The following is a 24,738-nucleotide window of genomic DNA, read 5'->3' as shown; positions in this document are numbered from 1 at the left end:
AAAACTATGGGTTTCTTTTTTTCTGCATTATGCCAGACTGCAACGGATGTCCAGGTATATGTGAACCTGGTCTTAGATACACATCAGGATGGATCCGTTAGAGGATGGAGTAAGAGTGGGTGCACATACATCAGTTGTGTTCAGCTCTGGCATAAAATAACTGGTCGGACACAAGGTCCACTGTCCATTACTTAAATGTAACTACGACACTTACCACAAACTGTCACATCTATGGGAACCTACCCTACATAAAGCTGGCCATACACATTCAATAGCTGTCCGCCGAACGATTGTTCAGCTGACAGCTATCCCGTCTCCAAATACACATTTGGCTCTAGAGAATAAGAGGATCGGGTGAAAATATTCATTTCGCCTCATCCTTGTCTCCCCTGACAGAGGATTGACCAAACTACATATGGCCAGCTTCCGACCTACATTTGTATCATTAACAGGATGAAGTAATATTAGATATAGGATCCACATCTGGATCACTAAGAATGGAGAAATAATATCAGATCCACATCTAGATCAGCAAATGGAAGAACAAATATTAGACCCAATAAAGTAATATTAGATACACATCTGGATCAATAACTGCAAGGCATAATATTAGATCCACACCTAGGTTAGTAAAAGGACAGAATAATATTAGACACCTATCAGTATCAGTGACAGGACAAGGTAACAGGAAAGAGTACAATTATATTCACGCCTGGATCGGTATGAATTGAGTCATTTAGGTGCACACCATCAGTAACACAACATTGTGTAATTGGATACACATCTGGATAAGAACCAGGAAGGGATAATATTAGATCCAAACCTAGGTAAATAAAAGGACAGAATAATATTAGACATCAGGATCAGTGATAGGACAAGAATATATATATATATACTGTACAGGTGAAACTCGAAGAATTAAAATATTATGCAAAGTTCATTTATTTCAGTAATCCAACTTAAAAGGTGACACTAACATATGAGATAGACTCATTACATGCAAAGCGAGATATTTCAAGCCTTTATTTGTTATAATTTGGATGATTATGGCTTACAGCTTATAAAACCCCAAAGTCACCATTTTGAGGTACCCTTTGCTCAGGGGTATGGATTAATTAGCTGACTAGAGGGTGACACTTTGAGCCTAGAATATTGAACCTTTTCACAAAATTCGAATTTTAAGCTGCATTAATGCAATTCCTTTTAATTTGCATTACTGAAATAAATGGACTTTTGCACGATATTCAAATTTTTCGAGTTTCACCTGTGTATATATGGAACAGTAGCAGGAAGGAGTACAATTTGATTCACATCTGGATCAGTATAAATGGAGTAATATTAGGTGCACATCATAAGTAACAAGTAATTGTGAAATTAGATACACACCTGGAACAGTAACAGGATGGAGTAATATTAGATCCTCCCATAAATGGGTAAGGCTTAGTGCAGACTTCAGTTATTTGATCAGTTATTTCCATCAGTTTTTTGTAAATCAAAACTAGGTGCAGGTCAAAAACATAGAACAGGTAGAAATCAAATCATTAACCTGATCTCTGTGGAGGCTTCACTACTGGTTTTGGCTCACAATAACTGATGGAAATAACTGACCAAATACCTGGAGTATGAACTTAGCCTAAGAAGATCAAGTAATATTAGATCCTCTCATAGTTAAGTAAGAGGATGGAGTAATATTAGATACACATCTTGATCAGTAACAGAATGGAGTAATATTAGATACACATTTGGATCAGTAGCAGGCTGAAATAATATTAGAAACACATCTGGATCACTAACAGTATGGAGTAATATTAGATACTCAACTAGATGCGTAAGAGGATGGAGTAATATTAGATGCCCACCTGGATCAGTAACATAGAGTACGTTTTCGGAGCACACCAACAGTAACAGGACAGGGTAATATTAGGTCCATATCTGGATAAAATAATCTGGATAATATGAGAAGATGAAGTTATAATAATCTGCATTAGTAGCAGGGCTGGGCACATCTGGATCAGTAATGGGACATGACAATATTTGATACACATCTTGATAAGGGCTCGTTCACACGACCGCTGCCCCTCCGTGCCTGTGCTGTGCAAATTGCGGTCCGCAATGTACGGCACCGACCGTGGGACAGCCTCATGCGGGTCGCGGACCCATTCACTTGAGGCTCCATTCACACGTCCGTGGTGTGTTGCGGACCCGCAAATTGCGGATCCGCAACACACCCGCCCGGCACCCCTATAGAAATGCCTATTCTTGTCTGCAAGCTGCGGACAAGAATAGGACATGTTCTATCTTTTGTGGAGCTGCGGACCTGAAGATCGGGGCCGCGCTCCGCAAATGCGGATGCTGACAGCACACTGTGTGCTGTCCGCATCCATTCCGTCCCCATAGAAAATGAATGGGTCTGCACCCGTTCCGCAAAATTGCGGAACGGATGGGGACCCATTTGCGGACATGTGAATGGAGCCTTAATGGGTCCGCGATCCGTCTGTTCCGCAAAAAGATAGAGCAATCCAGATCTCCGGATTTGCAGACCCATTCAAGTGAATGGATCCGCACCTGTGATGTGGAATGCACACGGCCGGTGCCCTATGTTCTGCGGACCGGCTGTATGCGGGCCGCAATACGGCAACGGAGGGGCAATGGTCGTGTGAACAAGCCCTTACTAGGAGAGGAAAATAATAGAAGGTTTATCTGTGGATCATGATCATGATGGGAGGAGAACTTTAGACTGGATCCAGGTGTTCATCAGTAAGAAAACAAGGGGTTATTTAATATACATCTGGATCAGTAAATGGAGAGGACAGCAGTAGCACGGTGGGTTAATAGTAGTAGTAATAGTTGAACACCAGCAGAGGTGCTGTTACTATTAGCAATAAGAATACAATACAGGTAATCTGTGTGTAATTACATACAGGTCAGTGGCACAGATTATATCATGTAGTTACAATGAGCTTTAGAACATCTCCTCCATAACGTTGTTATTAACCCTTGAATTTTCTCTAAACCAGGAAATATTTTAAGTGTTAAACCAAGGAATTCTCAGTCACCCAGCTTCCTCCACCCATTTTAGATTTTTAAGAATAATTCATGCGCAGCCTTCCCACAGAGAGGACACTGAAGCCTTACTGGAATTTCCATAGACCCGATCATATGAAATACACTCGCCTGGAAATGCTGTAATAGGTTGGAATATTGTGAATTCCAGAACTATACAGCCACATTCTTCACTGTATCGCGACATTGGGAAAAGGCCATGTTATGTTGCTTTTTTTTTTTTTTATTGTCAATCTGCTAAAACGAAATCTTAATGTTATGTTTATCAGAAACAAACAATATTATAAGTTAGTAACAAAAATAATATGACTCTATTCATTCTTATTAATAGTTATAATAAATATAAATATATAGATGTAAATACATTTATATATATATATATATATATATATATATATTCATTCTTATTAGTTGTAAGAATATAAGAATATATATATATATATATATATATATATATATATATATATATACTAAACTTTTATTTTGCTTCCTTTTCCTATTACTTTTCTATGGCCCTTCACCCCCTCACACATGCACAGAAGTACAGCCCAGGACTTACCTACACCTCTGCAGCCTGTACCACATCCAAGCATCATCGATTATTTGGTGGAAAACAGCTCATTTTATAAGCATATGAGCAATTAATATTACATTAGCCCTTAGGAGGCTGCAGGATCAGTGAGCAGAGCCCCCTTGTATGCCGACCGTTACCTGCAGCCTCTCAAGTGTCCTTTTATTGCTGTGCTTTTCTAATTCCAGATTAAAAGTAAAGCCTGTCCTTCACTGGGTGTAAATGCACAGTTCAAAATCTTCCATCCCGGGCTCCCCAGACGATGCTCAGCCAACCCCAAGCTTCATGAATGTTTTATCAGCATCCTAGGCTGAGAGTGGGGGAGAGGGGGACACCAGGCACTCTTCCTTATTGCAGAGGAAAACAGCGGATTTTACAGCTGTATGTATGTATGTATATATATATATATATATATATATATATATATATAGTGCTGTATGCCTGGGTGCACCCAGGGCCCTGGCAGCATGGAGGAGTCGTCTCGTCATTAGCATATGTCACTTGATAGTTAAATAGGAGCCGGCCCCACCAGGGAGCTGCCATGTGCCTCCAGACTGCAGGTCTCAAGCAGAGCAACTCACTCTGCAAAGTTAATTTCAATTCCCGATGAGGATCTCACACGGCGCCTGATTGTGACCCGCACTAATTAGTAGAGATAACTAATGATTACTTACTTATTCTCTGTAATTAGCTGCATTTTATCATTCACCGTGTAATTTATGAATTGGATGGTAAAAAGTGATGGAGCAATGCTAGGTCTGCAGGGAATGGCATCATCCACATACCAGGGGCCGCAGCTGTATCCCCCGTCCTGTGACGTCACCGAGTGATGAATATTATTTCATGGATTACAGTCATCATACTCATGTGACTTGATTTAAGTCAAAACCAGAAACTTTGCAGCAAGGAGAAAATGTTATTGTCTGATTATTTTACAAGGAACTGGATCAAAGCAAATAGGGCTCAATGCATTACATTGTTTCTATGTTCTCAAGTACAAATCACATTCACCTTGTGACCAAGTGTCTAGTCACTAGCCTCTAATTAACATAAAAGTCCACCCCTCGTGTGCTGCCATTACCTGAAGGCATGTGCTGATGTTTTCATGGGTGAAGATAGATGGATATGATAGACACATTGATAGATAGATAGACACATTGATAGATAGATAGACACATTGATAGATAGATAGATAGATAGATAGATAGATAGATAGATAGATAGATAGATAGATAGATAGATAATAGATAAATAGTAGATTAATAGATAGATAAATTGATACATAGATAGATAACAAATAGATATATAGATAATAGATTAATAGATAGATAATAAATAGATAGATTAATAGATAGATAAATGAATAGATAGATAGCGTAATAGATAAATAAATATATAAATTAATAGATAGATAGATAGTAGACAGAGCAATAGATACATATATTTAGATATAGAAACAAAGATCATTTTATCACGGTGCAATAAAATAATTGATGATATAATAATAATAACATAAAATAAAATAAATTATATATATATATATATATTACACGCATATAGGCATCATACATACACACTATGATTTTTATTTTTTTTACCCTTTTTTCAAAGAAAGACTTCTGTGTGCTGGTAAATAAAGAAATGTATTATATTATGTTATGAAGATATATAATACACCCAGAGAAGCGCATTTTCTGCCCAGAACAGCTCTGGTGATTTGGTGGGATGCTGTGATATCAGAGCCTATAGGACAAAGGCCTGGTGCCTGCATGGAGCACAGACATCACCCAGCACAGTGGGAGGTGCAGGAGCTGTCCCCGGTGCTGAACTCTCCAGCTCCCTGTCAGTCCTACAGGACTCTGGTGTTAGATTTATAGCTCCTTTAGTCAAATATAAAATATGAGGTTTCTCACTCCCAGGACCCTCACTGTATGACTGCCCCCCACATGCCTGGTGTAAGTGTAGTACATGATAGCATGAGCTGTAGGGTAACCCAGGCATACTTGTAGTTGTGGAGCAGGTATTTTGTATACAGTATACATCTATCTGCACACTTGCCTGCAGGCTGTAGGTAGATGAGAAGTATGGGTGCTACAGACAGCTCAATAATCTGGTGATAAACGCATGACGAGCCTCCAGGGACGGACACACCAGGCACAGCTCATTATAGCAGAAATGCTTTTTATTTGGTAAAAATTCCCTTATAACGAATCCATGAGAAAGACACTGAGTTCCGGAACCAGAGCTCCGATATGTACATCCTTTTATTACCACTGATAGAGTCGGCTGGAAGTGTCACACAAGTCCAGACAAACTTTCTTAAAATAAAATTTCTTTACAAACAAAAATTGTCGTTTTTTTTCTCGCGTTTTTTTTTTTTTTTTTTGATAAAAGACGAATCAACATTAGGAATAATTTAAGACATTACCATATTAAAGAAGAGCGTCTATAGCAAAAAAAAAACAATCCAATAGAGTTTTTATACGGGACAGAAAACCTGGAATCGATACAGCAAAATATATTTATATTGTGTGTTGTGTGTGTTCAACAAAACGCACTATTTACACTAGTCAGTGTGTACACTGGGCCCCAATGATGAGTGTCTACCTGATGGATTGGATGGGTGCAGGCTGTTCAGACTATGCGCTCCCAAAATTCATTGCCGGCAATTAGCTGGAAGTTGTGTCTAGCAATGTGGGGACCCCCATTAAATATGTAAGGAATTAAAGCAGCAGTCCAAGAGGGCAGGGGCTGCCTGCCGCCTATGTGTATGGAAATCTACAGATGAATTGCACTGGAACTGGATGTATTGGTTTGTATTGAAAACCTGCGTCTTTTGTGCGTTAACTGATGTGAAACAGATAGAAAAGCAGCAAATCAACTTCTGTAAACGGCACATCCCCAAATCCTGCTAACAATTGATTGTAAACGAAATAATAATTATTAATAATAATAGTAACAATAAAAATAGTGGCACATACATCGGGGTGATGTTATCTAGAGCAGAGTCACAACAGGGGACAAATATACTCATCATCATCATCATCACATTAAAAATAGATGTACTGTATATTCATATATATATATATTTATCTGATATATTACTCCTTTTGCGGTCACCGGGTCCCAGGCTTCAGTCTTTTTTCCCGGGATCCGTATTGTTGTTTACAAATAGTAATCGGGAAAATAAGAAAAACGCGTCTTACTTGTGCAGTCCTGGTCCATTAATACTGACTGGAGATCTGGGGTCAGCAAGACACTAGTGACCTACAGAAGAATGCTCTCAGGAGGGTGATCCTGGTGATGGAGATATGTACAGAGATATCTAGAAAGAATAAAAGCTCTCGTGTCCATTAGAAAATCCCCAAGCTTTAGTCTAAATCCCGGCAGAGTATTTCATCCGTTTCTGTTTCTGCCTCTGGTTGCAGAACCAGACCCGGACCACGTTCTTTTTCAGGTCTAGTTTTTCGGCGATGGCCGCGATCTTTTCTGAGGAGGGTCTGGGCTGGATGGCGAAGTAGGCTTCCAGGGACCTCTTCTCTGGGGCAGCTATGGACGTGCGTTTCCTCTTCTTTTCGGCCCCATTAAAGAGTTCAGGCTTGGTGAGCTTCTCCCGATGCGACTTCTCGGCCTCCTCCAGCCAGGCTTGCAGGATGGGCTTGAGGGCGATCATGTTGTTGTGGGACAGGGTGAGGGACTCGAACCTGCAGATGGTGCTCTGGCTGAGAGAGCCCACCCCGGGGATCTTCAAGTTGGCAAGAGCAGACCCCACATCTGCCTGGGTAACCCCAAGTTTGATCCTCCTCTGCTTGAACCTCTCAGCAAAGGCTTCCAAGTCCCTTGGATCGGCGTCGACATCGCTCATGCATCCCATGTGGGATGGTAGCCCGTGGGCATGTGCCATGCTGAGTGCAGCCTGGTGCATGGGATTCATGCCTGACATATGAGGGTGAGCTGGAGTGGACACCACGGAGCCATCTGGTCCTGTTATGGCCCCCAATGTTAGCCCTGGGGTAATGTGGTCCAGAAGTTCTCCTTCCAGGGGCTGGTGGTGGTGATGGTGGTGGTGGTGATGGTGGTGGCCACCCACTCCAGAAGGATGGGAGATGGGCACTGAGGAAGACGAGGAGGCAGACGTGCATGGGATAGTGTTCATGTTGTGGTAGGTGGCGTCCGGCTTGAAGGGACTGTGGTGAGGAGTGTGGTGGTGGTGGTGGTGGTGTTGGCTCTTGCACTGAGACGCTATATCCACAGCAGCCAGAGCTTCAGCACGGGCCAGCAAACTCTCATCCAGACCTCCGAATATATTGCTCTGCAATGTCAAATAGAAAGCACACATTACTGTCTGCTGGGAATTCAGCGATTAAAACTTTTCCAGAATGTTAAAAAATCCTGGTACAGAGAGAAGAGAGGGGAGAACACACAGCACCAGATCCATGCAACATCCCAGGTCATAAAAATTAATATGAAAGGCAAGACCGGCTGCATACATAAGTGGAGGCAAAAGACAGAAGGAGAAGGAGAGGGGGGAAACACTGGATGTGTCGGGTGATTTGCTGTGCAGACATGAAAAAAACATCAAGCAGATGAAGGGGCTGTCAGGATGTGCCTTAGAGCGGTGATCATGCTCACTACTTACCGGTGGGGTTGGGAGACAGGCTCTTCTCATCGCCTCCGAGCTGCTGCTGCCTCCACCTCCCCCGGAGCTGGTCCTCACGCTGGTGATACTGGGGGAGCTGGTGGCCGAGGAGGATGAGTGTGGGGAGGAGTGCAGGGTAGAGTACTTGGGCTCATCCTGGAGGCTGCTGCTATGGCCCATGCTGAAGGACTGCTTGCTGTTCAGAGACATCATCATCATGGTGAACTGTGGTGGAGGGGCGCAGGCACCCCCAGAACTGGAGAAGGCAGCCTCAGCCCGAGATGCTGGTGGCTCCTGAAAGCCCAGGCTTCCTCCTGTCCTCTCACTTCCTACTTTGAGAATGTCCCTGTGAGGAACGTGGCTTTCTCTTTCCTCCTCCTCCCCCTGAGAGTAAATACAAGATCTCCTTATATTTTCCTTTCTCTGTTGCCACTATCACTCCTCCCATCCAGGGTCTCCCTCTCTCCTGCTATTAATGTTTCATATTCCTGGCTACTAATAAGCAGCTCAGCCTCTTCCTAGTGACCGCTCTCCAAGCCCTTGGCATGTAGAGAGGAACCAGGTACCAACAGGACTGCATCCATGTGTCCCAGGCCAGTGGTGCTCTGCTCCCTTACCCTGACCTTACTAAGATACCATGCCATGTACCCCTTGTCTTCATCATCCAGCAGAAGTCCTCCTGTGTCACTGCTTATTGTGTCTGTCTCTCCCTGTGGGGAACCCCTCTGCTTTCTCTTAAGGATGCTGTCCTGAAGATGATGCTGGTGCTCCTGCTGTACACCTTGGCCTGTCAGGTAGTCTAGGAGAAGAGGAGGTATCAATGTGGATTGGATGCTGGGCACATCCTGCCTCTTCTCTTCCAAGGGTTTATAGCTCATCTGTGATTGGACAGCCGTGTGTGTGTGTTTTGGAGACACTGTGGACCTTCTGTGCTTGACAATAGATGTTTGTTCATTCCATATTTTATTTCCCTATTTTATCTTAAATGAATAATTACCCCACAATATCGGGCACATTATTACTGCCTGTAGTATTGTATTCCATTGACATTAGTGAACTTGTTGTGTGTTTAGTGCCCTGACATCATGGGAAGAAATGTCATGTATGTGTACTGACATAGGAAGAAATGTTATGTATGTGTAAGATTTCAGTAGGAAATGTTATGTATACGGATGATGTCAGATGTGTACAGACATGGGGTAAAATGTTATGTATGATGTCAGATGTGTACAGACATGGGGTGAAATGTTATGTATGATGTCAGATGTGTACAGACATGGGGTGACATTTTATGTATTATTTCTGGTGGGCATTGACATCAAAAGAAGAAATGTTATGTATATGGATGATGTCAGATGTAGAGACATTGGATGAAATGTTATGTATGATGTCATATGTGTACAGACATGGGGTGGAATGTTATGTATGATGTCAGATGTGTACAAACACTGGGTGACATTTTATGTATTATTTCTGGTGGGCATTGACATCAAAAGAAGAAATGTTATGTATATGGATGATGTCAGATGTAGAGACATTGGATGAAATGTTATGTATATGGATGATGTCAGATGTGTACAGACATGGGAGAAATGTTATGTATGATGTCAGATGTAGAGACATGGGATGAAATGTTATGTATGATGTCAGATGTGTATAGAGATGGGGTGAAATGTTATGTATTATTTCTGGTGGGCATTGATATCAAAAGAAGAAATGTTATGTATATGTATGATGTCAGATGTAGAGACATGGGATGAAATGTTATGTATGTGCATGATTTCAGTAGGAACTGTTATGTATGATGTCATATGTGTACAGACATGGGGTGAAATGTTATGTATGATGTCAGATGTGTACAGACATGGGGTGAAATGTTATGTATGATGTCATATGTGTACAGACATGGGGTGAAATGTTATGTATGATGTCAGATGTGTACAGACATGGGGTAAAATGTTATGTATGATGTCAGATGTGTACAGACATGAGATTAAATGTTATGTATGATGTCAGATGTGTGCAGGCATGAGATGAAATGTTATGTATGATGTCAGATGTGTACAGACATGGAGTGACATTTTATGTATTATTTCTGGTGGGCATTGACATCAAAAGAAGAAATGTTATGTATATGGATGATGTCAGATGTAGAGACATTGGATGAAATGTTATGTATGATGTCAGATGTGCACAAACATTAGGTGAAATGTTATGTATGATGTCATATGTGTACAGACATGGGGTGAAATGTTATGCATGATGTCAGATGTGTACAAACACTGGGTAACATTTTATGTATTATTTCTGGTGGGCATTGACATCAAAAGAAGAAATGTTATGTATATGGATGATGTCAGATGTAGAGATATGGGATGAAATGTTATGTATGTGTATGATTTCAGTAGGAACTGTTATGGATGATGTCAGATGTGTACAGACATGGGGTGAAATGTTATGTATGATGTCAGATGTGTACAGACATGGGGTGAAATGTTATGTATGATGTCAGATGTGTACAGACATGGGGTGAAATGTTATGTATGATGTCAGATGTGTACAGACATGGGGTGAAATGTTATGTATGATGTCAGATGTGTACAGACATGGGGTGAAATGTTATGTATGATGTCAGATGTGTACAGACATGGGGTGAAATGTTATGTATGATTTCTGGTGGGCATTGATGGATTGAATGATTTCATTCCCACTGCAAGTAATGGCATTTGTACTTGCATTTCTTGGCATTCTGGTTTCCCTTTTTCCATATTGTAGAATTGATAATTGACTAATATCAGCTCTACACAGACGGCTAGGACACAGTTCCCATTCTATGGAACTTCCCTCAAAGCCTAGCAGGCGGATTAACCCTTCCCCGTCCGCACAGCATGCCTTCCTCCTGGGCTGTGTGAGCAGGGACTGGTATTGTCTTAGGAAGGAAACCCCGGAATTACATTGTACTGCTCCGACTGTCGCCATCCAGGAGAAATGAAATAAATCAAAGTTAAGAGCTTGAGAATCATTTAATTATGGTGTGAACAGCGCCGTGCACCACGTCCGACAACATCTCTAAGCAAATTATGGGCGGCCCAGGAAGGAATGATTAGATTGGAATTTCATTTACACAGCACTTCAATATGTAATCCGCTCTGCTCATCTGATTTGTAGGCTTAATTCGCCTTGACGAATTTATTAGTTTTCATAATAGTGCGGAAAATGAGCGGCTCCATAGTCTATAATACACTGCGCCATTAATCGTGTGCCTGCTGTTATTAGTGGCGGCACGGCAAGGGTTAACGGCTCCACCTTGTAACGAGCTTCTAATTAACAAGCTCTTCAAGGGGCAGTCCGTAGTATACAAGGCAGAGCAAGGGGGGACATCACAGCACACAAGTCACCTGGAGGAGCAGCAGTATGCAGATGGTTAAGGCGTCTGTTGTGTCAGTGTTCCTGAGGTGTGGGACTGTAGATGCAGACAGTCTCTGTTACATCTAGATGGACAGTAGGTAGAATGGTAATATGACACAGGTAGGTCACTCTGCCTATAGAGACTTACTATGGAAGTAATGGTCGGGTGTAAGCAGTATGGTGATGGGACAAGAAAGTTTCAGAATTGGTTGGGGCTGCAGATCTCTGCTAGTTTAGTATCAATATTCAACTATTTCAGCCTGCAAGGAAGAGGTGTGATACAGAAGATAACACCCGAGAAGAGATAGATAAATAGATAGATAATTGATGGATGTCTGATAGACAAACAGACAATAGATAATAGACAGACAGATAGATAATAGGTAGTTAGATACTTAATAAAAAAAAGTGATTATTACATAGATAGACATATATAGATAATAGACAGTCAGATAATACATAGATAATAGACAGTCAGATAGATAACAGATAATAGATAGATATTAGATAGATGATGGATACATGCAAAGATAGATAAATTACACAGATCTTCCTAATATGTCATTTTAGTCAGACATTATCCTACGTGTGACAGGAGGAATGCCGATGTTGTAGTTCTCAGTAATAAGTCGCACCCAGCAGCCCTGTAGAATAAGTCGCAGTGCAGTTTTCAGGAGTTAATTACTGGCAGAGATGCGTTAATGTATTCTGTGACACAGGAGGATTGTGAAACGCTTATCGTCAATTTGCATTAATCTTGATCTTAATAGCAAGTGACAATAGATCTCCAAAACGCTGCGCCCTTGTCACCATTGTGTGCGGTAAATACTGCGCTGGAAAAAGTCAGGAAACTCTGCGGAAATAACGCACTGCACTTTACTGCTGTTCAGATGACCTGGGAGGTAAAAGGATACATTGTGAATGGGATGCTGACAGAGGTCTGCTGGGGAGCAGTCAGTACACACATATCACACCAGTGTCATACACCAGTGTCAGGCGTCTGTGTGACGTCATACACCAGTGTCAGGCTTCTGTGTGATGTCATACACCAGTGTCAGGCTTCTGTGTGATTTCATACACCAGTATCAGGCGTCTGTGTGACCAGTGTCAGGCGTCTGTGTGATGTCATACAACAGTGTCAGGCGTCTGTGTGATGTCATGCACCAGTGTCAGGCGTCTGTGTGATGTCATACACCAGTGTCAGGTGTCTGTGTGACCAGTGTCAGGCGTCTGTGTGATGTCATACACCAGTGTCAGGCGTCTGTGTGATGTCATACACCAGTGTTAGGCGTCTGTGTGACCAGTGTCAGGCGCCTGTGTGATGTCATACACCAGTGTCAGGCTTCTGTGTGATGTCATACACCAGTGTCAGGCGTCTGTGTGATGTCATACACCAGTGTCAGGCGTCTGTGTGATGTCATGCACCAGTGTCAGGCGTCTGTGTGATGTCATACACCAGTGTCAGGCGTCTGTGTGATGTCATGCACCAGTGTCAGGCGTCTGTGTGATGTCATACACCAGTGTTAGGCATCTGTGTGATGTCATAAACAACTTGTCTGAGCACACACTGAGCCCTGAACGGTAGGATCACTGATTCTGAGGTGTAGTACCCTGAGCCTGGAAAAGAATGAGTGCAGGACCTGACAGGGTTAAATCCTTGCTGCCAGGTTGATATGGTGACCAATGGTCACTGACCATGTACAGCATGGCTCTTACTGCTCATCCTGTGACATCCTGGTGCATGGAATGTAGCAGCCACACAGTCTAGAACCACTCTAGAACACACTGGAGAGTCTGAGCATTACTAGAATAGGGGGTAGTGATCTTGAATGGACAATACTAGCATTAGGGCTTGTTCACACGACCGTGCCGTGTTTTGCGGTCTGCAAATTGCGGATCCGCAAAACACAGATGCCGCCCGTGTGCGTTCCGCAATTTGCAGAACGGAACGGATGGCCCTTTATAGAAATGCCTATTCTTCTAAATGGACAAGAATAGGACATGACTTATAATTTTTGCGGGGCCACGGAACGGAGCAACGGATGCATCTTTTGCGGCCCCAATGAAGTAAATGGGTCCGCACCCGAGCTGCAAAAAATGCGGCTCGGATGCGGAACCAAACCACGGTCGTTTAATGAGCCCTTAAGGTAGGAGAGAAGATTTGTGCTCCTATCAGATCCCAATTAACTCTTTAGTGTCAGGAAGGTTTTCTTCTTCATGACCTGATCACTTTTCACACTGTATCAACCAGAGCATAGCGAGCCTTGTACAGGTGTGAGCAGGAGTCCTGGAGTCTGGAGACCTGGCCTTGGCTGATGTGCAGAGGGACCAAGCACATGAGACTTACAGGATGGAAGGGACACTATCACCCGCTTCACATATATCAGCTGTGCCCGGCCTGTGGTTTTATGCGGGGAGCTGGACACAACGGATATAGTAAACAGCGCTCCAGTGCACAGATCCGACGTCTATCCACCGATGCCAGACAGAAAAAGTGATCATGCATCACTTTTCTGTCCGGAGCTATTTGGCATCCAGCATCACAACTGATGCTCCGGATGTATGAGAATGATACCATAGAAAACTATAGGATTAGTTCTGGCTTCAGTTCCCCTCCAGCGTTTGTGAAGGGGGCCTAATATCTCTCTGATATCTATCTATCTATCTATCTATCTATCTATCTATCTATCTATCTGTCTGTCTGTCTGTCTATCTATCTATCTATCTATCTATCTATCTATCTATCTATCTATCTATCTATCTATCTATCTATCATCTTCCTTTCTACCTACTTAGCTAGCTCATATCCATCTATCTACTCCAGCTAAGACTCACATTTTCAGTTAGAGAATTAGGGGTGTATTAGACAAGTAGAATTCGCTGATGATGATCGAATAGTTAGCACCTCGTTACCCTTCGAAAGTGCTCACATGACCCAGAGCAATGATCGCTGTAGTAATCAGTGATTTGATTGTTATAAACTCGCTAATCGTTCATTAATTGCATATATTACACACAAAGAAAGCGGGTGATGACTTATTACATGCTCAGATGTCCGCGCGATGAACAAGAATTTTTCAAGCGTAAAGATCATGATCAGTGAGAATCAAACGATTTTGTGATTGCTGGAAACTCTGACACAGTGCAAAGATCGCTCTTTTGTGAACAATTATTTGTTCGATTGTCACAACATCTAATACAGGCTTTACTTTAGTTTTCTCCAGTACTAGCATTTTGATGAGGTTTTAGATAAGGATTAGTTTGTTCTACCTACAGGTATAATAGGTAAACTCTTTAGGAAAGGATATTGACTTCTTAGGGCAGGTTCGAATTGCGTTAGGGTATTCAGTTATAGGTTCCATTTATAACAGAATATAACGGGATTCGTAAGATGGAATGGAAAAACGGCAGCCTAAGAGGCATTCCATTTTGATCTGTCATAATAGAAGTCTATGGGCAAGCATAACGGATCCGTCTGGTTTCTTTATTGCAGGACTGAAAACAAAGTCTGTGTATTATGATGGATCAAAACGGAATGCCTCTTAAAGTCTTACAAATTCCGTTGTATTCCGTTATAAACGGAACCTATAACGGAATACCCTAACGGCAGTTTTTTTTTGCCTTTATGTTTTTTACATATGTTCAGTCTGGAATGTGTGAAAAAGAGGTTCATTTGACAGATCATATTCATTTTTATGGGATGCAAACAGATGCCAAAAAAAACTAAAAACATTTCCTTGCCAGGTTGTATCAGTCCAGTAAGAATGTATTTTTGCCAGGATCCATGTTAGGCTGTGTTCACATCCCCGTTAGGAGATCCGGCAAGCTGTTCCGGCACAGAGCAGCCTGCCAGATGTCGCAGGATCTACTTCACCGCCGAATCCCCATTTATAGCAATGAGGTCCGGCATGATCCAGCTGATTTTTGCCAGAAATGCTGGGTTTTGGCAGGACAAAAACCATTGCATGCAACATTTTTTGTCTGTCCAACAGCCGGCATTTGTGCAGAATCAGGCTGCTGGATTTCCAAAACGGAGATGTGAACGAAGCCTTAGAAAAATTGATGCAACTTGTATTGTGTAAATATACAGTCGTGGCCAAAAGTTTTGAGAATTACATAAATATTGGAAATTGGGAAAGTTGCTGCTTAAGTTTTTATAATAGCAATTTGCATATACTCCAGAATGTTATGAAGAGTGATCAGATGAATTGCATAGTCCTTCTTTGCCATGAAAATTAACTTAATCCCAAAAAAAAACTTTCCACTGCATTTCATTGCTGTCATTAAAGGACCTGCTGAGATCATTTCAGTAATCGTCTTGTTAACTCAGGTGAGAATGTTGATGAGCATAAGGCTGGAGATCATTATGTCAGGCTGATTGGGTTAAAATGGCAGACTTGACATGTTAAAAGGAGGGTGATGCTTGAAATCATTGTTCTTCCATTGTTAACCATGGTGACCTGCAAAGAAACGCGAGCAGCCATCATTGCGTTGCATAAAAATGGCTTCACAGGCAAGGATATTGTGGCTACTAAGTTTGCACCTCAATCAACAATTTATAGGATCATCAAGAACTTCAAGGAAAGAGGTTCAATTCTTGTTAAGAAGGCTTCAGGGCGTCCAAGAAAGTCCAGCAAGCGCCAGGATCGTCTCCTAAAGAGGATTCAGCTGCGGGATCGGAGTGCCACCAGTGCAGAGCTTGCTCAGGAATGGCAGCAGGCAGGTGTGAGCGCATCTGCACGCACAGTGAGGCGAAGACTTTTGGAAGATGTCCTGGTGTCAAAAAGGCCAGCAAAGAAGCCACTTCTCTCCAAAAAAACATCAGGGACAGATTGATCTTCTGCAGAAAGTATGGTGAATGGACTGCTGAGGACTGGGGCAAAGTCATATTCTCCGATGAAGCCTCTTTCCGATTGTTTGGGGCATCTGGAAAAAGGCTTGTCCAGAGAAGAAAAGGTGAGCGCTACCATCAGTCCTGTGTCATGCCAACAGTAAAGCATCCTGAGACCATTCATGTGTGGGGTTGCTTCTCATCCAAGGGAGTGGGCTCACTCACAATTTTGCCCAAAAACACAGCCATGAATAAAGAATGGTACCAAAACACCCTCCAACAGCAACTTCTTCCAACAATCCAACAACAGTTTGGTGAAGAACAATGCATTTTCCAGCACGATGGAGCACTGTGCCATAAGGCAAAAGTGATAACTAAGTGGCTCGGGGACCAAAAGGTTGACATTTTGGGTCCATGGCCTGGAAACTCCCCAGATCTTAATCCCATTGAGAACTTGTGGTCAATCCTCAAGAGGCGGGTGGACAAACAAAAACCCACTAATTCTGACAAACTCCAAGAAGTGATTATGAAACAATGGGTTGCTATCAGTCAGGAATTGGCCCAGAAGTTGATTGAGAGCATGCCCAGTCGAATTGCAGAGGTCCTGAAAAAGAAGGGCCAACACTGCAAATACTGACTCTTTGCATAAATGTCATGTAATTGTCGATAAAAGCCTTTGAAACGTATGAAGTGCGTGTAATTATATTTCACTACATCACAGAAACAACTGAAACAAAGATCTAAAACAAGTTTAGCAGCAAAATTTGTGAAAACTAATATTTGTGTCATTCTCAAAACTTTTGGCCACGACTGTACATTGACCAATTAATTTAAGTAAGTGGCACAAAAATTAAATCTTACAGCAAAATGCCACTATTGTAAACACATAATTCTGATGTAAATGTATTATATACTGTAAGTAACACTGTATACAGAAATTGAATATAAATTTGATATCATTCGAGTTCATGCATCAACAGAGCCGTATTTAGAGTTCATGCTGCCCTGTCCCCCTTCCCCATTGACATCCATAAGATTTAGATAGCTGAAGGCCAGATATTTCCTAGGCTATAAGACATCCCTTCCAAATCCCCCATAAGCATGCACGCTTAACTGAATGCCACAATGCAAAAAATTGTACAAAACACCACGGGGCAGATTATACTAAGGCTAGCTTTTTCTACGCCAGTGAAACTAAGAAGTCCACTGAAGTTAGGTGCACCTAATTTATTAAGAAAAGTGCACCTCTTAATAAATTAGGCGCCTCTTTCAGCAGTCCATGCAACTAAATGAAAAACAATACCAGCTAACAGCTATGCCAAATTGTGTTCTGCTAAGGGCAGGTTCACATCTGCGTTCTGGATTCCGTTATGGCTTTCCGCTATAACATTGTTATAACGGAAAATAACGGAATCCATAAGACGGAAGTCAGAACGAAAGCCTTTAAGAGGCATTCCGTTTTGATCCGTCTTCATAGAAGTCTATGGGAATCATAACTGATCCGTCTGGTTCCCGTTATGCAAGACGGAAAACAAAGTCCTGTCGACAGGACTTTTTTCTCCGTTCTGCATAACGGAAACGGGATGGAACTGTTATGATTCCCATAGACTTCTATGAAGACAGAATGCCTTTTAAAGGCTTCCGTTTTGCATTCCGTCATAATACAAGTCTATGGGCAGAAGAACGGATCCGTCCTTCCGTCTTATGGATTCCGTTATTTTCCGTTATAACCATGTTATAACGGAAAGCCATAACGGAATCCATAACGCAGATGTGAACCCACCCTAACAAGGTTAATGTCAGAGATGAGACTAGAAATTCTCTCTCCTACTCACACCAGAATCATACAAGTCTCTATTAGGGCTCATGCACACTAGCGTTTTTTGCGTTCAGTATACTGGCCGTTTTTTTAGTTCAGTATGCGTTACTTATACTGAACCATTCATTTCAATGGGTCAGCAAAAAAAACCTGAAGTATCTCCGTGTGCATTCCGTTTCTGTATTTCTGTTTTTCCGTTCAGTTGAAAGATAGAACATATCCTATTATTTCCCGCAAATCACGTTCCGTGGCTGCATTCAAGTCAATGGGTCCGCAAAAAAAAAACAGAACACATACGGAATGTACTCTGTATGTCTTCCGTATCCGTTCCGTTTTTGCGGAACCATCTATTGAAAATATTATGCCCAGCCCAATTTTTCCTATGTAATTAATGTATACTGTATATGCCATATGGAAAAACGGAACGGAAAAACAGAACTGAACCGGAAACACTACTGAAACAAAAAACGGAAAAACGGATCAATTAAAAACGCTCCGCAAAACACTGAAAAAGCCATATGGTCGTGTGCATGAGCCCTTAGGCTACTTGCACAAAGTGCAGATCTGTAAGCAGAAAATAAGCATGAAAACTGCATCAAACTGCATAAAAAAACGCACATAAATTGACACTATTTATGGTGGTTTTGGTGCATTTTTTGTATAGTTTTTTGTTGCAGATTTTGTGTTTATTTTAACAACCCTATAGAAGTCTATGGGGAAAAACACTACATATAAAATGTGGAATCAAAAAATATTGACATACTGCAAATTTTAAAAATGTCAAAATCCTCACAACAGGTAAATTTCCGTCCGCAAAAAATACACAGTGTACATTAGATTTGTCAAATCTCATTCATTTTTCTGATACTGTATTATGCTTTTGGAAAAATCAACTTGGAAAAAACTGTGCGTAATCCACATTGTGTGCAGTAACATACAGTAATAAAAATCTGTCATTTATGTAAGTTTCCAACCCAACTGACCACCAGTAAGTAATAAAGTGAATGTCATACACACCCAAGAAGCTGAGATTCTGATGTTAATGATCTATTATCATAATGGGTCATCAATATCAGCTCTACGATGATCAGCTGTTGCATAGCGGCTGTGCTTGGTATAGCAACTCAGCTCCATTTACTTGAATGTGGCTGAGTTGCGGCTAGGCTGCGTGACTGAATCAATCTGATATTGATTACTTATCCTGAAGATAGGTCATCAATATGAAAATTTCAGAAAACTCCTTTAACAAGTAGTGCACTGCTATAAATAGGGGATTCGATCTGCTACATACACTGCTCTTGTACTCTTCCCCATCTCCGTGGTCCTTAGAGCGACCCTACACGTGCTTTCATGTATCATTCTTTGTTCTTTTTTCTGTACTATTGAAAATATGTACATTTGTACTAATAAAAATCTACAGTTTAAAAAAAAAAAACAAGTAGTGCACTGCTACCCATGATATTTTGTAATAAATCCAGACAATTAATGATTAACTATGGTGATTATATACCTAAGATATCATTAGAAAACACTTGTGCGGTAAGCCAGACCTGCAGGGTATTGCGATTGTGAGGTCACGGTTAATGGCAAGCGAGGGTCACTCACAGTTTTATCAGGAAACCCTGGGCAAGCATACTGCAGTGAAGGAGAGGCTGGCACAAAAGTCCTCTGGGGCACACTCTGTGTTTAGGGACCAGGCCTGGTGGTGGTTGAGGTGCCCTGGGTGTTGCAGGTGTTTTATGTGCCTGGGGCAAGGTCCCTTTGATGTACGTGACGCCAGTGCCAATTTAGACGGTGGCACACCGTGTAGTGTCAGGTTGAATAAATTGAGGATTCAGTGGGTAAACCAAAACGTTCCTTTACTTGGTTGATACAGTCCCAACTTTATACAGGTAGTTACAGTTGACAAAATGATTGAAATGCAGTCCCTCAGACAATCCTTCACCAACAGGTAGATTTCAGATGACAGCAGGAAATAAACAGGCAAGGTACTTGGAGGAACCTAGTGACGACTGCTTTACAGTGAAACACTGCTCTATCCCCTTCAGCTATTCTAGCTGGCTGGATGCCAAGGCCCGGATGCCTAAATACTGGCTTTTATCCTTGGTAAATCGGTTCTTTTTCCAATATCGGCACTTGCTGCATTCTATATAACCTCTGTCCATCAAGGTACTTATCTGACCCAGTATTGTCCTGACTTGACTGGAGGGTAACCGCTGATCTCTCCCAGGAGGTGCACCTGCAACTGGGGCATCTTCAGAGCTAACTAAGGCTCTCTTGATTCACAGGTAGGCTAGGATCCCTCTACTAGCCCCCTGGTAACAGCTAACAGCCTGGGCTGTCCAGCTGCATGTCAGGAGAAGGTACTGACTTGAGCCTTCTGGCTTGTCTCAGCAGACTCCTGACCCTGGATGCAACAACCCTCTCTCCCTGTCTGGGCCTGAACCTTTATACTAGGGGTTCCCTAGCTCCCTCTAGTGTCTAGGATGACCAATTACAGGGGGAAGGCCTGTTAATGTGTATACAGGGAAACATGGCATAAATACAATACATTGCAAATTACATAAAATGCACAGTTAGAGATACCATCCCTGTCCCGAGTGAGGGGAAGTCACGCACACCCCAATTGAACCTCGTGTAGTGCCCACGCTTAGTCCGTGAGGCCACTACATACCCCCACGCTTTAACGTTGCCCGACCTCGGCGCAACAAGGAGGGGCCCTGCCCAGCTGGATACTGCACCTGAAAAAGAAACCGAGAAGTAAAGCAGGAAAACACATCTACATTTGCGGAAGTACATGACATGCATGATTCAGGCAGTTCCAACTGGCTTAGGAACAAGTTCGGTGAAAAGGGGCGTCGCTCTCTTCTCTCAGGATCGTATGAGGGAACAGGGGCGCTGACCTGGCACAGCGTAGCATTACTACCAGGATAGTCCATATGTGCAAACAGGCAGAAAAACAATTTAAAAGTTCTAGGAGGCTCAAAGAACAAATATGAGTCCGTACCCAGGTTCCTTTCTTATGAATCACAGAGGCTCTCGTGCAGTGGAGTCCATCTCTGGGCACATTTCTTTTAACCCCTTAAGGACATAGGACGTACCGGTACGCCCTATTTCCCGAGTCCTTAAGGACCAAGGACGTACCGGTACGTCCTAACTTTTAAATCGGGATTCCGGCGCCCGAGGGGTTAAACGGAACGGGATTTCGGCTGAAATCCTTCAGCCGGCATCCTGTGACAACGCCAGGGGGGGTGATGTGACCCCCCCGTGTCGGCGATCGCAGCAAACCGCAGGTCAATTCAGACCTGCGGTTTGCTGCGCTTTTTGCAGTTTCTGATGCCCGCGGTCCCTGACCGCGGGGATCAGAAACTTTAGAGTGGCTAAAATCTATATTTTGGACCCCCCCCTGCACCCCTGCATGATTTGATGCCGGCGGGTGGTGCGGGGGGGGTGTCGCATGCGGTGGGGGCGTTGCGGGAGGCGGGCGGTGCGGCAGGCGGGATCGCGATCCACCGCCCGCCTCCCATGAATGATCGTTGGCTTCTAGTGGTTATACCAGGGTGCCAGCACATTGCTGGCACCCTGGTATAAACGGCTGACATCTGTGCAGATGTCAGCCGTTTAACCCTTTCCATACCGCGGTCCGTACGGACCGCTGTATGGAAAAAGTTAACTGTCATCGGTCAGGGAGCTCCCTCCCTCTCCATCGGGGGGCTGCTGTGCCTTTGCAGCCCCCCGATAGAGAGGGAGAGAGCCCCCAGAGAGCCCCCCTCAGCCCCGTGCTTACCCTTCCCCGTCTGCGAAGTTCTGAGCAGACGGGGAGGGTTCCCATGGCAACAGGACGCCTGCTCAGGCGTCCTGCTGTCCATGGTGCTGAACAGATCTATGCTGAAAGCATAGATCTGTTCAGTGTAAGTAAAATACAGTACAGAACAATATATATTGTACTGTACTGTATTATACAGACATCAGACCCACTGGATCTTCAAGAACCAAGCGGGTCTGGGTCAAAAAAATGTAAAAAAAAAAGTGAAAAAAGTTAAGATAAAAAAAACACATTTATCACTGAATAAAAATTTAAAAAAATAAAATAAACTACACATATTAGGTATCGCCGCGTCCGTAACGACCTGATCTATAAAATGGTCATGTTACTTTCCCCGCACGGTGAACGTCATAAAAATAAAAAAATAAAAACTATGAGAAAATTGAAATTTTGCCCACCTTACTTCCCAAAAAAGGTAATAAAAGTGATCAAAAAAGTCGCATGTACACCAAAATAGTACCAATCAAACCGTCATCTCATCCCGCAAAAAATGAGACCCTACTCAAGATAATCGCCCAAAAGCTGAAAAAACTATGGCTCTTAGACTATGGAAACACTAAAACATGATTTTTTTTTGTTTCAAAAATGAAATCATTGTGTAAAACTTACATAAATAAAAAAAAAGTATACATATTAGGTATCGCCGCGTCCGTATCGACCGGCTCTATAAAAATATCACATGACCTAACCCCTCAGATGACCACCGTAAAAAAATAAAAATAAAAACAGTGTAAGAAAAGCAATTTTTTGCCATTTTACGTCACAAAAAGTGTAATAGCAAGCGATCAAAAAGTCATATGCACCCCAAAATAGTGCCAATCAAACCGTCATCTCATCCCGCAAAAAATGAGACCCTACTCAAGATAATCGCCCAAAAACTGAAAAAACTATGGCTCTTAGACTATGGAGACACTAAAACATTTTTTTGGTTTTAAAAATGAAGTTATTGTATAAAACTTACATAAATAAAAAAAAATGTATACATATTAGGTATCGCCGCGTCCGTGACAACCTGCTCTATAAAATTACCCCATGATCTAACCTGTCAGATGAATGTTGTAAATAACAAAAAAAAAAAACGTGCCAAAAAAGCTATTTCTTGTTACCTTGCTGCACAAAAAGTGTAATATAGAGCAACCAAAAATCATATGTACCCTAAACTAGTACCAACAAAACTGCCACCCTATCCTGTAGTTTCTAAAATGGAGTCACTTTTTTGGAGTTTCCACTCTAGGGGTGCATCAGGGGGGCTTCAAATGGGACATGGTGTCAAAAAAACCAGTCCAGCAAAATCTGCCTTCCAAAAACCGTATGGCATTCCTTTCCTTCTGCGCCCTGCCGTCTGCCTGTACAGCTGTTTACGACCACATATGGGGTGTTTCTGTAAACTACAGAATCAGGGCCATAAATAATGAGTTTTGTTTGGCTGTTAACCCTTGCTTTGTAACTGGAAAAAAAATATTAAAATGGAAAATCTGCCAAAAATTTGAAATTTTGAAATTGTGTCTCTATTTTCCATTAAATCTTGTGCAACACCTAAAGGGTTAACAACGTTTGTAAAATCAGTTTTGAATACCTTGAAGGGTGTAGTTTCTTAGATGGGGTCACTTTTATGGAGTTTCTACTCTAGGGGTGCATCAGGGGGGCTTCAAATGGGACATGGTGTCAAAAAAACAGTCCAGCAAAATCAGCCTTCCAAAAACCAAACGGCGCACCTTTCACTCTACGCCCCGTTGTGTGGCCGTACAGTAGTTTACGGCCACATATGGGGTGTTTCTGTAAACAGCAGAGTCAGGGCAATAAAGATACAGTCTTGTTTGGCTGTTAACCCTTGCTTTGTTAGTGGAAAAAATGGGTTAAAATTGAAAATTAGGCAAAAAAATGAAATTCTCAAATTTCATCCCCATTTGCCAATAACTCTTGTGCAACACCTAAAGGGTTAACGACGTATGTAAAATCAGTTTTGAATACCTTGAGGGGTGTAGTTTCTTAGATGGGGTCACTTTTAGGGAGTTTCTCCTCTAGGGGTGCATCAGGGGGCTTCAAATGGGACATGGTGTCAAAAAACCAGTCCATAAAAATCAGCCTTCCAAAAACCATACGGCGCACCTTTCACTCTACGCCCCGCTGTGTGCCCGTACAGTAGTTTACGGCCACATATTGGGTGTTTCTGTAAACGACAGAGTCAGGGCAATAAAGATACAATCTTGTTTGGCTGTTAACCCTTGCTTTGTTAGTGGAAAAAATGGGTTAAAATGAAAAATTAGACAAAAAAATTAAATTCTCAAATTTCCTCCCCATTTGCCAATAACTCTTGTGCAACACCTAAAGGGTTAATAATGTATGCAAAATCAGTTTTGAATACCTTGAGGGGTGTAGTTTCTTAGATGGGGTCACTTTTAGGGAGTTTCTCCTCTAGGGGTGCATCAGGGGGCTTCAAATGGGACATGGTGTCAAAAAACCAGTCCATAAAAATCAGCCTTCCAAAAACCATACGGCGCACCTTTCACTCTACGCCCCGCTGTGTGCCCGTACAGTAGTTTACGGCCACATATTGGGTGTTTCTGTAAACGACAGAGTC

At 42.3% G+C, this 24,738-nt stretch overlaps 1 protein-coding gene across 2 annotated transcripts; it reads right to left on the bottom strand.

Moving 5' to 3' along the window:
• Nucleotides 1-7,010: 7,010 nt before the first annotated feature.
• On the bottom strand, nt 7,011-8,492 carry POU4F2 (POU class 4 homeobox 2). Of its 2 annotated transcripts, XM_040420512.1 has the most exons (3): nt 8,404-8,486; nt 8,274-8,319; nt 7,011-7,979 (listed from the first exon to the last, which is right to left on the bottom strand). In XM_040420512.1, the coding sequence occupies exons 1-3, from the start codon at nt 8,484-8,486 to the stop codon at nt 7,011-7,013; spliced, it is 1,098 nt and encodes a 365-aa protein (XP_040276446.1). The 2 variants fall into 2 exon arrangements, with proteins under 2 accessions (XP_040276446.1, XP_040276445.1); XM_040420511.1 differs by having other exon boundaries at nt 7,011-7,946; nt 8,274-8,492.
• Between the last annotated feature and the right edge of the window lie 16,246 nt (nt 8,493-24,738).

Source organism: Bufo bufo, chromosome 2 (genome assembly GCF_905171765.1).
Source record: "Bufo bufo chromosome 2, aBufBuf1.1, whole genome shotgun sequence".
In the NCBI taxonomy this organism is placed as follows: Eukaryota; Metazoa; Chordata; class Amphibia; order Anura; family Bufonidae; genus Bufo; species Bufo bufo.
Note: the sequence above shows the minus strand (reverse complement) of the source record. Positions and strands in the feature narration are given on the sequence as shown.